The following is a 15,166-nucleotide window of genomic DNA, read 5'->3' as shown; positions in this document are numbered from 1 at the left end:
GATGTAAATTTGATCTTGTACAAGTGCTATGTCCAATTTGGATATATTATTTACATATTTTCTGTTACAAAACTTGAGTACCTACTTGAAAAAAAAACATCCTAATTTAAAACATTAATGCCTTTATTTAAGGTTCGATTGCATCAGTCCTGGGCAAAAGGGCGGCGTAAAGGTAAAAGTTAACGTCTAAGTTGTCTGTTGCAATCCACCCTAAATGTCATCTGGATACATAAATAAAATCTGTTTTTAGTACCTCAAATAAACCTAACAAATAATACCTATGCGGAGCCAGATTGAGAGATCACAAACGCCTATTGTTACAGATATCATTTGCAATCAGCACCTAATGTCCATAATGAAGATACGAGATTAGCAGCCAAATACTGGCTGATCCGATAATAATTACCAATTAACAATAGCAATCATCTGTGAAGAACCGACGTAGACGAAGCTGGATCGACCGGAATAATACAGATGCCAATAAAGGACTCTAGTTAAATATACTACTAATATTTTCTGAATGAAAAAGTATGCTCACAAAAATAATTCAATGTTTGTGCTTACATAATGGTGTTTTTTGAACTCAAGGGTGGGACACACCAGTCAACTTTGAAGTTAACTTTAACCTGCGCGCCGCCACCGTTTCGACAATATGGCGTGCATTAAGTTAACGTCAAAGTTGTCTGGTGCAACCCAATCGAATAATTTATAATAATTATAATCATAATAGGTAATAGTTTTACATCTTTGGCATAACCTTAGTTAAAAAACGTTATATGCAAAATCAGTATGATAAAGTTTGTTACACAATCATAACTTATAGTACAGGCAGTGTATAAATCAGGAATACGATATGTGGTAGATACTTTTATGCTAAAAACATATGTGACATGTGGTTCCTGCCTTCCAATAGGATATTGTACTAGGTAACTAAGATATAAAAAGCCTTATGAAGTGTTTGCCTCATTATGGGTACCTACTTTTATAATAAATGCGTTTTTATATTAATTCCTACAGAACGTAAGCCTGAAATATAGGAAACAATTGGTTTGGTTGGATAGTTCTTAACCAGTTCGGGTCTGACGATTCAATTTCAAACTCCAAACTGCAGGTGATTACTAAAATCATTGTTGGAATAGTTCCACTAAGTATAACTACCGGTCATGCCGAGTGGAATGAATAGCAGCTGAAAACTTAATGTGCTCGGGCGACGCCTCATGAAAGGTTTCCCTGGAGACATAATTCAATAACCTTTGTGCACATTTTTTGTGACTTGGTGCCACTTATTAGGGTAAAACCTTCGTGCTCCGGAACCGTTAGTCATATTCATTATCGTTGTATAAATTATAGCTTCATACACAATTATCGTATGGTTTAGGGACACGGGTCGCTGTGGTGCGTGATTCATAAAATTTAATGTAAACCCAACGTTGACATCTGATAACCTGGTAATGATATTGCATTGATTCTATCTAGCTCATTTCCATTCCGATGGATAAACGGCATTTCGTTATAATTCGGGAATTGTTTTCGCTTACGCTTCGATATAAATAATGTCATTTTAATTTCCGTATTCGGTTTGGCAGCTTTGATTTCGTAACGCTGAGTGCTTTTAAATAGCATGTTATATTTACATTTTTGCCAAAATATGTAATGTTGCCCGGGACTTCGCTTCCGTGGGAATTTTGAGATAAAATATAGCCTATAGAAATCTTGGATAATGCACCTATTAGAAAGCTAATGGTGAAATAATTTTTGAAATCGGTTCGGTAGTTTCGGAGATTACCCGCCTCAAACATACAAACTCGCAAACGCTTACATCTTTATAATATAGATTTGGATTGATAGAGAGCACAATATGTAATAAGCTCATTCTAAATTTAGTAACAAGTATCTATTTACGGATAACAGAAGAAACATTAAAGTTCTATCCTAATTAATTATGTTGATACATCCGACGATATTTTACTATTAGAAAATATAACATAATTTACGACTAAAAATAACTTTCTCAAAATGAAAATATCTTCTCATATAAATAAATGTACTTATCGACATTATTTTTAGAACCATAATAGGATAATAACGTATATCCGAAAAAAATACATAAAACCGCAAAGGGTAGCTTTAGGAAAATAATACAACAAACATCCTTCAGGAACCCTATCGTCCCGATATTCACGTGATACGTTGGTATTCGTATAATGGAACAAACCTAATACCAGACACGTAATATTGTCGCGCCAAGTCGCGCTATTGGATTTGCTGCAGGTAACTTGAAATATATCCTTGCTTTGTTATTTCTAGTTTTGTTCGACTTCTGTATATTTATGGACTAGAGATACCAGTGGCTTGGCTTAATACAAAACTTTTTTCTCTTTGCTGGAATATATTGAAACATTATTTTTTACTCGGCAAACCGACTGTTATCGCTGCTAGGGCTAATATTTTAAACACACCAATCAATTTCATTCACTGATATCGAGTGTGTTAGTGCTAACACTAGTCTCAGATTTTATTTAAGTCACCTAAAAGCATCTGACATGACTTTTTACGACTATCTACCGCCAACTCGTAGCATGTAGTCGCATACACACATAATGAACTAAACTCTCTATTAATGCGCAGGTTTCCTCACAATGTTTTCCTTCAGCTGAAGCAAGTGCTGGTAGATGAAAAGTAATATACATGAGTCACTGTGGTATAAAAACTCATTTGGCAACAGCTCATGGCATAAATAGTAGGATTCGAATCTGGGACCTTTCGAGCACAGCCAGACGATCTTGATCACTTGGCCACCACCGCTTCGAATCATTCAATTTGATTTCTTTCCTTTGATATTTTTCCCCTTTAGAACTACTTTATAACGAAAAAAAAATCAAACCTTTTCCAAAGCCTGATCACAGTTTATAATCAAAAATCTCCAGCAACATCTAAAAGTACAATCCAGAACGAAAACAATACTGAAATAATGGTGTGTCGTGAATTGAAAATAAAATTGAACTTGCAAAAATAGTGACTTCACTGCGGGTTTAGCATCCAGCTCAGCAGTCCTGCCATTTGCATGCCGTCAGCTCCCTAAGCCTTAGTTACGTGTCAGTAGAGTCACTCCGTCTACATTGTATGCAGCTATCGGATTCGTTTAACACGTGACTGGACACCGACCGTAGTTTAATGGCCTCGTATATGTAAAGGACAGCGCGGTCTACGTCCAACCAATTTGCAATAAAACAATATGGCGCCGCCCCGAACACCCGGCTTGCGGCTCCGTGCCAACCTCTTGTTGTATTTTATATTTATCCCGACTCCGAACCCATTAGCTACGAACCTCTTTGTGTCACATACCGAAATGTTATGTCCCGACCTAAGATGAAATTAATCTGTGTAAAATGAAAAACCCTTTACTCTTGTCCCTTTTTCGTAATGGCGCTTTTAGATTTACTCTAGAGCTGACACAAGAATGCAAGGTAGACTAATTATCATGCACCAGGGAAAGATCGGATTAAAACAACTTTTAATGAACCCTTCCATTTAATATTCATGAAATGGTACCTACCAACCTAAATTTATAAAGACGTCGCAGTATGATTTTCTCTCTTCAAAAGCATTTAAATAATCTCCGAGCTGATGAATACGGCGTCAAAGGGGATAGTAGGTACTCGGAAAAAGTTCAAATTCAGATTTTGCGAGCTCACCTGTTATTTTTTCGTATAAATTGTATTATTGAAATTTGTCTTCCTGAAGTTTTTCGGAGAATCATAGAAATTCTTGACATTACTGAATCGCTCTGATATATTTGTTTTTTGAAATTACATAAAATATTTATTCAATGACCTATATTTCTTTATTTGATTATTTAACATATCAGTTTTTTTTTTTATAAAAATTTTGGTTAGCAGATGCTCGATATGTTTCATATGAAGAAATGATCTCAAAATTCTTGTTTCTATATAGAATTTCTAGCAATTCCTGCTGAACGGTTGTACGTGTCGTAATAATAATACGTGATACCCTTCTTTTACTTTATGGCATAGAGGGCCCTTCAGTGTTAGTATGTTTCTCATGCGTTGCCAATTTTCGAGGTGCACTCTCTGCCTGTAGTAGCCGCCACATTATCTTTTATGTTTTGCAAAGAAAGAGTAAATAATACAGAGAATATGCAACAGAAAATTTTACTAAATGATTTTTTTATTATTTTTTCCAAATTAAATAGTAGGTACTTTTTGGTAAAAAATATTTATCTGCCTGATATTTTACATCTGAGTTTTATTCTTGAATGTAACCTGGAATAACACAGAGTATTTTTTATTCCGAAATATATTATGAGGTTATTTATAGATGTTATATAAACATATAATTATTATATTTTTATAGAAAATGGTATTTTTTAGTATATATAACAACAACAAAATGTACATTGAATGTCCAATCTCAGTGGAAAATTGTGTTCGGCTTACAATGCAGGCTGCACGTTGGGCTAAAAACGTGTTTTGTATAAAGATGCAGCCAAGTCGCCTGCTCCTCACTCGAACACAAATATTTTTCGTACTGAAATAAATATTCGCACTGTTTGCATTTTTCCATTTCAGATGTCACGAACGGAGATAGACATATTTTTAAATGTTTGGATTTATATTATTTTTTGTGAGTTATCAGTATTATAAGAGTGATATTAATAGATAAATCATTGTAGGTTATATAAAACTAAATATGTATATATCTTTTAAACTTTTATACAGAACCAGAAGATTGATCGAAAGCGTGAAGGAAAATAAATGAACTCACTTTTACATTTCTAAATCATTGGGATTGGATTAATTGATATCAAATACATAATAATTACTAGTACAAAAACGGTAGCTCATTAGTAATGTACACTCGAATAATTTATTTTAAGCTCAATTAATGAAAAACATTTAGCTTTTCAATTACAACATAAATCTGAATGACGAAACGCAGTGGTCGATGGACAGCCCCAGTTGTGGGCAATTCAGTTGTACAATTACATTATTGTGGTTTACACTGCAAATTGGAAAATAGTAACTACAGAATATTGAATGCACAGAAGAAAATACCTATATGCGGCTTAAAACATGCGAAGACAAGGCGAAAGATTGCCATAGATATTTCAAAATAATCAAGATATGATTACGAGGTATCTTACAATAGTGTAGATACACTATAGTGCATTATCCTAAGTAGGTACAATGTCTAGTTTATTGATGGTCTTCTGTTTGAATATTTGTCGATTCAAACTTACAATCAGAAATTAGACAGATACTGTTTCACCTCAAATTTTAAACCACACAATAATATTCCAGGCGACATAGTAGTAGAATTTTGGAACGATTATTCTTCTGTCTATAGTTTTATTTAATCAAATAACTAATAATATGAATTTACAACATTTATGGCTGCTTCAGAAACACTAACAAACTGTACTATTATTATAAAGACGATAGTTATTTCTGAAAACAATAATATTTAGAGTGAAGGTCAAGCAAATCTCCCCAAAGACTTTTGCTTACTTTGATTCAACTTCATATATTCAGTCAATTTATTATGAATATTACATACACAGCAGAAAAGTTCTAGCCATGTATGAAAATATCGTGATACACGATACACACTGGTTGAATATTTCGTTCACTATTATGTCTTATGATTACTTGCCGCTAAACAATAGTATTCATATAAGTTATGCTTTAAGGTGACTTGAAAAAATCTGACACCATATTCTCAATAAGAACGTACCTACTCGATATGATAATGATAAAGTAAGAAAAAAAATATCATCCCTTTTTCTATACTTATTTTAGTTTAGAATAGAACAGCGAGTCAAATAATCCGTGAATGCAGGTCTATTAGTCGGATTGCGTTTCGGCTATTATCATTAGTTTCAGTACCTAGGCATTTTACGGGTGCTCAAATGGCACAGCGGATTAACAGAATAGTGAAAAAAGTGACGTAATGAGTGCCAGTACCGATATTTGGAAGTTTGTTTGTTATAACTTTGTTTGAAAAATAAAAACATAAATTTAAATTAAATCAAGAAAGACACATTGCACAACGGACTTATCCCAAATAAGGATCTTACAGTCAACTGGAGATAGGTTTAATAGGAAGTAGGTAAACTGAATTCTATGGATTTTAAACTTTCTATATGCACAAATATTTTTTAGAGTTGGTTTTTAATTTGATTTTATTTTTGTTTCAGATTTACACTATCAACCTAGACCACCCGTCCCTGAGGGTAAGCATTAAATAGAAAGTATTGTCACCATCAATGCACGTCAGATGAATCAACATCTATTAGATAAATTATATGTTTAGTAGGAACTTCGCTAGAAATCGTCGTAGGATTAAAATAGAGACTTATTTGAAATTAGGTGTGTAGTCGTATCCGTCTTTTGAATCACAAGTCTTGTACATAAAACTGTTGTTTTATTATTTTAGACTGAAACTATGGTCAACTTTCTGACTGTCGATAATCACACGTACTTTCATTAATGGTGTTGTCTTAAAGTAAGTATTCTTAAATATTTGAATTTTATTATAACATATAACTATATTAACTTTAATAAATAAGGTTTTTACTCCAAGCAAATGATAATGTTTTTCCTTCACCGGCTGATGACCTCATTTCGTTTTTTATGAACATTTTTCAGTCTGCAGCCATATCGAAGTTAATAAAGGTTCGTAGCTTTCTCGTATGCCTTCTTGAATGAGCAGTAGAGATTTATGCATATGTAATATAGATAATTTAAACAGCCTTCGGCATAAAAAGCGTTGCGGCGTATTACCTAATTTTCTTTCATTCACGAGGCATCCGCCATAATTTTTATCTCCCCTCCTATCTCCGTTTGAGTATGTCGGCGTTTCGTCCCTCAATACTCTCGTCCTACGGGACGAAATATCTAATTTAAAAATATATTTAATTGGTCTCAATTTTATTTATGTTAATGTTAGTTGAACCAACTGACCCATGAATATGTTAAACTTTAATCATTAATCACTTTAATTATACAATAAATAAATTGGCCACGTGCGTGTCGGATCACGCACAAATATTAGGATCTTATAAAGGATGTCCATATATGTATGTAAGTACAATATTTTTAGAGATTTATTTATAACAAAAGGATGACCCTGATATTTGTCTATTTTTAATAGATTTTGCAAGAATATTGTTTACTTCAGATGCCTTAAAATTACTTGAGACAAAACGCATTACATTATTAATATTTTCAAATAGGATGTTTCGTCCCATAGGACTAAAATATTGAAGAACGAAGCACCTACCTACCTCTCCATTTATCTCAAGCTCTACAGCGATTCTTGGTCTTACGTTTTGTTTGTTTCTTACAAAATTGTTATTTCCGGTTGCTTTTGTTTCTTTAAGCGGATTCGTCTCAGCCGTTACATAAAAGTCAAGGAAATGAGTTCTAGGTTGGATTCTGATGCTCGATTTTCTCAAGAGACAAACGTTATGTCAAATGGGATATAAATTAGATTTCGTATCAGAACAATTTTGGTGCGCTTCTATGGTATGCTTCGACGGGTGCGCTCAAAACAAGTGCGCTTCGAGGAATACCTTAATGAAATAGGCGAGAAGTATGTTTTGTGTTGATAGTTTTAAAACATATTTTTCCTATACGCAATTTCAACAAAATAGGTAACAAATAATACGAACAATAACATTTTATGTAACTGTTCATTAATTGAATAAAAAAAACAAGTTCGAGTTTTTTTTTACTTACTTTTGTAATAAACTCCATTAAAATTGTTTAACATTATTGTTAACATTATATATTTTAATAATAACTAATAATAAAATTCACACCTAAATAACAAACAAATAAATTATATTATATTCTATAGATACAAAATTAAATTTCAATTTTTTACTCAACATCTTTTTTTTTCTGAGTAAGAAGAATAGACAATCAATGGTTTCATAAGATTACCAAAAACTTTTAAGCTACAATCGAAAGCGCTTTGAAATGGAGACGAAAATTGTAAATTAACTTTTGCCAAGCCGCTGTGTGACTTTGCGGCCGACAATAGCTGCTCAGAATTTTAACTAGACGATAGAAATCAGTAATCCCCGAAGTCTACGCTAACACAATCCCGTAGCAAGGCGGATGTTCGCATCTTATTTCAGTCTCTTCAGTAATTTAGTCACGGCTACGTTTCCCCAGGTGGAAAATTGGAAATTGTGTCATTCTTTGCCAAGTTGGCTAAAGAATTATGGCTTCTTCAAAGAGTTCTAAGCTCGCGTCGCAGTCCTGATTTTATTAGCGCTATCCGCGTTACAACAATGCCCGTGATTAGGGATCTAGAACGTCTACCCGGTATCTATCAGTTTAATTCTGTTACTTTGTTGCGAAAGACGCGGTTTACTGTCGTATTTGCTTTGGAGTTACTTTTATGATCAGTCGTCGTTAGATAACAAAACGCGACATAAGCTCCCATTAACTTTATTGTTTCAACCCATCAGATTTTTGGAATTGGTTTTTCTCAACTAGTCGAAATTGAACTGCCATTTGAAATCTTGTTTTGACGTTGACTTCAACCTACGCGCAGCCGACGTTTAGACAAAATAGTGTACTTTTCGGTATCCTGCACGAGTCAAATTTAATGTCAAAGTTGAATGGCGCATCCCACTCTTAGTTATTATCATTTATAGACTTTACATTATTTAGTGAAATTATCGAATAATAATTGTCACAGGATGCTTTATACGTTTTTCTGAATGATCTTGTATTTTATGGAGAAAATCTACTGTTTATATACTTTAGAGAGATAAGCCATTAAGCTTTTCAAATCATAGGTACCCCCTTTATGTTCTTTGTTCTTCATTTTCTTGGCATATCTCATTACAACCACTGCAGGATTTATATCCTTAAGCCTCTAAATGCGCTTTCCTGCCATTTCTGATTTTGCATTTCGATCATCCATACTTCCATACTGTAAAATGGGAGGCAAGTGAAAGTTAGAGACTTTTTTCGTCTTTGTTTAGTCTTTCTTCTGGTGTACTTTTTTCTTTCACGGTTAAACCATTGTCCGATTTGATGGAATACATATAGTTAATGATCCAAAGTAATAATTAATACCGCGGGCGGTTTTGCGGGTAACAGCTGTTAGTTCATATTCTGTAATTTCCATAAATAATGCATGTGGATTAATATAATTTAATAATTTCAGAGGCATGCGAGAAGACGTTCTGTCGATGGGGGGCAGAATGCGTGTCGCTGGGGGATGGGCGGGCCCACTGTGCGTGCCCCACCTCCTGCCCCGCGTCCCCCGCGGCCGTCTGCTCCACCGCAGGCCGCACGTATCGCAACCATTGCTACTTGCGCAAAGAAGCGTGCGAAAGACGGCTCAATCTACGCGTCAAACATGAAGGTGAATGCGGTACGTATCGCTGTTGTTCAAATGTTTCAAGGTCCGTGCACACCCAATGCATATGCAGCACTTGCACCTCGAAATTGTATGGAAATCCAAAATACACGGGCGTTAGAATTGCATACAATTTTAGAAATCACAATTATAAAATCTTTTATTTTTATAAAATTAGTTCTTAGTTCTTTTTTTGTGAGAGCTTTTTTTATCGGTGTCATTATATGAGTTTACTTAAATGTTATATAGTACCCAAATATTGTTAAGAAGATTTTATTAAGAACGTCAATAAGGGAGTTTTGCTATTTGACTTCTCCATTTCACACACAGTAGCTGATAAAAAGAGCAGTGCAATTTTCCGTAATTTACTTATGTTTCTTCACGTGAAGTCCAATATAGTACTAAATGGTTGTGGCATGACTTTGATTGGAAACTGCGAACTTTTACTTTACAAGCACTCGGCAGTCTACTTATTCTAATAAGCACTCATTGTGATATCATCAAAGATTGGAAAAAGGATCGCTTCCTGAGCGCTGAATTCGAAAATTCCAAGCAGTTAGTTTTTTAAGATACTAATTATTAAGTGTAGTACATTCTCTTTATATACTTTGAGAAGTTTGATTTTCGTTCACAAAGCTATTTTCTTTCCATATCACTATTCTGGCATGATAGAGACCAACACAGTATAAATGAGTTCCTTTCGGAATTTCTTTGAAGCAGTCGTTCCGAAATGCCAATAATAGTTTTTAGTTTTTTGGGAAATATAACATAATTTAATTAATATAACTAAATTTGGGAAATATGATAAAATTCCCATGAAAGTTCAATTTCTGAATAAAGATCATTCTATTTTGTGACCGTAATTGAAAGCTGTTACAGACTAATGAAACTACCAACACGAATCTTTGTACTAGAAGTTAAATAGCTAGGCAACACAGCAACGATCGATTTAATAATATCGTCACCCAACGTTGCTATGTATTTAAAACTCGAATCGGGCGCTAAACACGGACGAGAAAGGACAAAACCTTTCATATAAGTACTACACACATATTTTATGTACATATAGATTATATTATTATTATTATCTAAGTCCCAGGAAAAAATATCGATATGGTTAGGTATTTTTTCCTTAATAGGCAGTCAAGGCAATAGTTATCTTGAGATTGATTTGTAAATAGTCAATTAGGCTTATTTTCTGGCATGTAACGTTCTCTTGTGATTTCAGATTGTATTGTACATCAATATAATACATTTGTTGGACTCAAATAAAATTATAACAAATTCAAATCTCATAATAATTTCATATGTGTACATACATACAATCTTGTTAATAATTTTAATTAGTGTTGAAAAAAAACCAACTCGAACGGGAAAATCATGTGGGACTTGAGCATATTATTATAATATTGTCATGTTTGTCATTTGTCAATCCATAGTTCCATATCGAAACTAATATCAAAAATGCGAAAGCCTGTTTGTTTGTCTGCTGTCATAGCGGAAACGATCGGCCGATTTTAATGAAAATTGGAATACACATACGGTCAAACGATATAAGGTCAAACATAGGCTACTATAGCTAGTTTTATATCTATTTAGATAAAAAGCTAAATTGATGTATAGAAAAAAATTAAAAAATATTAGGTAGGTATATAAAGTTTAGCTTGAATTGCAAAATGAAACAAATGCGAATCGTTGGAATGATCCATTACTTCGAGCTACAATCTCATAAAAATATTCTGCCACATGGCGTCCGTCGTTACTCCACGACATTTCAGTTAGACTGGGAACTTCTCTTTGTCTTGTAGGAAATATGGTAGTTTTGAAGCGCTTGCTTCAACTATTTCCGTGCTGAATATGTACGCTTATTTCAGAGTTTTGTACATAAATCACAATTATTATTGTATAGCATAAATAAATTATTATTTTAGTAGGAAAAGACCGCTGTTATGCGCTCTTTTCCTAAACGTTTGTTATGTTATCTTAAACGTATTTAAGTGTATATCGTCTTTATTTTATTAGAAAGTATTTAATTTGCATTTAGGACTAAAAGAAAATATATGTTATGTTCTATATATATTACAATTCGTATTTCCACACACTTCAGTGTAAACTTTGAACAAACAGATTTTATAAACAAGAATTACCTTTTTGAATCTGTTAGTAGTTAATCTTGATAACCAAAGTCAATTTACCAACACGACATTTAAAAAAAATATTACTTGTATATCTGTATCCGTATGCTTAATACACAGATCAACAGAAAAAAATAATAATGCGATAAGGAGAAATCAAGGTTGTTTTATGTTTTCTCTCTTTCCAAAAGCGGGCGACCCCTGCACTGGCGTGACATGTCCCACTGGCGCGCGATGTGTGGTTACCAACAACCAGCCAGAATGTAGATGTGCCAGGAGTTGCCAGAGAAGGAAACCAGTGTGCGGAACCGACGGCAAGGAGTATCCCTCGGTTTGCCATCTTGACAAACATGCGTGCGAAAATCAACTCAACATCACTGTGAAGTACCACGGGAAATGCGGTGAGCGATCTGTTATTTTATGTAGTTTACTTTTTTTTATGTCTCTTTTATGTAAGTATATATATTATTTGGTAATGATTCACTCTTATTCTTCTCAACAGAAATATCAACTCTGTGCAAAATTTTATTTTCTAGTTCAAATGTTTTATTGGAGCATCAGTCAAGCCTATTCTTCATTGTTTTCAATTAGGGAGCACATTTATCTTATAATTTGTAATTCAAAAGCCTAAGAAAAGTTGCAAAAAAATTAATATCCCGTGGGTTATTTATTCAAGTAACAACAATTATGCAATGAAAACATTTTCGAGACTTTCGACCACAACCCTCGACGAGGTTTAATGAGGAAAATTAATTAGAACAAATGACCCCGTATTGTTGGCGATGTTTGGAAGTATGAAAGGATCTCGTTAAGAATAGCTTCTTCATAATAGACGTGAAGTATATAAAAAGGTCAACATTAAATTCGTTAAGATGACGTCAAGAATAAAATAGGCTGAAAGGAGATAGGTGTCACGCACACCTTGTTAATAGAGCACGACTTTTATAATTTCTATCAATCACGTGGACATTTCAAACTCTTATAGCAGAATTCGATGATAGAATATTGAAAAGTACCTAGGTACATATTTTTCCTTTCTTATACTCAGATAGTAACATAGGCAATGATTTTATCTAAATATCGGGTGGGAGATGCGATAATATCTCTAAAAAATTTTTGTTTGGTCGGCGTCGAACAATTTCAGAAAAAAAAAAAATACACAAATAAAAAAATTGTCTTTTGATTTTCTGAACAGCCAATGTGAATTTTAAAAATATCCTAGTATGACGGCAGCGTCTAGCGTCATCCATATGATGTGCGATTTGCTATATATAGATGATTTTGTAAACATTTCTAACATTCAGAGTTCTTCTTGTATTAGGTAATATGAAAATTAATTAAGGAAGTAGGTATATTTGTAAAATACCTACAAAGAAATTATACTTAGCAATATTACTTTCAAACTTTCATGTTTCATTACTGTCCCCAAACAGTAAATAATATTTGATTCGCATATTCTTCACTGAAGAATCTTGTTCAATATTTGTTGGATGCCAAATAAAAATGTGGGTCGCTTCTTACTTTTCCTTTCACAAAGTAACTTAATCTCTTTTACTTTATCTATTGTGTACCCACGTGTGTACGTCTATTTCTGTTCCCTTTTCACGAAAGTTGTACAGAACATTCGATCTAAAGTACATTTGTAGTTATTCTCTTTAATACAGTTATAGTCTGAGTACATTTACAAGCTTTTACATATTCAGTGTAATATTTAAGGAAAATGTTAATCTTTACTTTAAAAGAAATAATATTTGACGGTATCAACTTTGTGCTTTAATAATAACAAGTAAAGTAACTTTCGAAGAGGCGTCTTACGAGATTATTTTTAAGTCGCTTTAGATTTGATCTTGATTCAACGTTGAGTAATTTCACTTTTACTATATAATTTTAAAAAATGCTCAACAAGTTTCAGCTAGGTTTAAGGCGGTATACCAAATCGACGTTAAAAGAAAAAAATTAAGCTCGTCCAAACATACTCTTATTGTTCACCAGATCCTTGTTCCGAACACGAATGCGCTGATGGTAGCGTTTGTCAATTAAACGAGCTGCGTCAGCCGGCCTGCCGGTGCGGGCCACCGTGCGACCTCGTCGTCCGGCCCGGGTCTGCCGTGTGCGGCTCCGACTACCGGGACTATCCTAGCGAATGCGCGCTAAGACGGGAATCCTGCCGGACGCGGCAACAGCTCACTATCGCTTACAGAGGAGAGTGCGCCTCAGGTAACTGAAATATAAAATATTAGTCTGTGTACTATCGTACCCAATGAAACACAAAAACCTTACACAGTTTATTGCAGGTGAATTACTAACAACAACATTTCATGACATAATTTTGTAAAAGTGTATAATCGCAATCATTTAATAATAAACCCAAACCACACTAATCAATATAACTTCGATAATATCGATAATGAAAATCAAAAATTTCACCCAGGGAGAAAAGCCTCAATGTCATGTCTTCTAATCTAAAATTAAATCTTTATTTGAAAACGTTAAGCGTCAGCTTTTGTCGTAGCCCATGTTAAAGGGACATTTTGTTCTAAAGAAAGTAATTGGACACGAGCTCAACCGTCTTGTCGGCTCAAAAGATATTGAGACAAGGACGAAATAATTTTGTTAAAATTAATACCTAAAGGGTTTCAGTGATAGCATTAACTTTCCATAATATTACGCTACAATTTGTGACAATAATTTCTACTTTGTATAATCATTTATAAAAGGTAAATTTTATAAAAATTATTGCTAAAGATCGATATAATGAAGCGATATTTAAAGTTACTTTACATTCATAACTGAATATTGTATGTACTTATTTGGCATTATAAAATAAAGTGGACAGATTACGGTGGACAGACAGAAATTTCTTCCAGTTTCTTGTCGAATTAGACTAAGATAATTATTGACTACTAACCATCGAAGTATTGAATCCTTATCTTCCTATACACACAGTGAAACTACAGAAAAAAGTTACATAAGTTTACATAAAACTGTTTCTATAAATTGAGGCCTACTTAAGTCAACAAGAAAATGTGTAGAATATTTTATCAGTTAAATGTTAAACTTTTTACATTCCACCTGATATTATTTTTAATATTATAATTTTTTTTAGCTCAACATCCGTGCGAGTCCGTAAAATGTGGTCTCCGCGAACACTGTTCACTGGACGCGCGTGGTGTCGCCGTGTGCGGCTGCGGTTCTGACTGTGAGTCGGTTGTCCGGCCCGTGTGCGGATCGGACGGCAAAACGTACGAGAGCCCTTGCTTGCTGGAACGAGCTTCTTGTATGGAGAACCGAGATATACGCGTGGCGTACATGGGGACGTGTGGTGAGTATGTAAAATGATAAATGAAATGACCATAAACATGACCATTTTCTAAGGAACAAATTGCAATTTCATTTGTCTTATTGGAAAATAGTCAAGATTTTTATATATGGACCTATGTACAACGCAAATGTTGGTTTTTGTTTAATTTTAGTTGGCCAAATTTTGTACGTCTGTAAGGTAGAAAACATGTAGCTGTGTCTAATTTCTTCTGTGTCATATTACTATACTACTTTCCAGATTTCATTTATCAGTTTTTTTGATAACAAATATAAAAATACTGAACTGCCAAAACCAACCAGTATTACTC

General features: G+C 33.8%; 1 protein-coding gene across 9 annotated transcripts in view; it reads left to right on the top strand.

Annotated features, from left to right (window-relative positions):
- The window catches only part of LOC128675166 (agrin-like), a 168,248-nt gene that overhangs the window by 123,032 nt on the left and 30,050 nt on the right, over positions 1-15,166 (top strand). For all 9 annotated transcript variants that reach the window (XR_010370099.1, XM_064436450.1, XM_053754408.2 and 6 more), the window contains 5 exons: positions 6,218-6,253; positions 9,208-9,417; positions 11,729-11,938; positions 13,530-13,754; positions 14,644-14,859. Coding sequence is in view for 8 of the 9 variants with exons in the window: in XM_064436450.1 (XP_064292520.1) it covers positions 6,218-6,253; positions 9,208-9,417; positions 11,729-11,938; positions 13,530-13,754; positions 14,644-14,859 (897 nt within the window). In the remaining variant the exon portion in view is untranslated. The remainder of the gene's footprint in view (positions 1-6,217; positions 6,254-9,207; positions 9,418-11,728; positions 11,939-13,529; positions 13,755-14,643; positions 14,860-15,166) is intronic.

Source organism: Plodia interpunctella, chromosome 2, assembly GCF_027563975.2.
Source record: "Plodia interpunctella isolate USDA-ARS_2022_Savannah chromosome 2, ilPloInte3.2, whole genome shotgun sequence".
In the NCBI taxonomy this organism is placed as follows: Eukaryota; Metazoa; Arthropoda; class Insecta; order Lepidoptera; family Pyralidae; genus Plodia; species Plodia interpunctella.
This window is presented reverse-complemented; position numbering and strand designations above follow the sequence as displayed.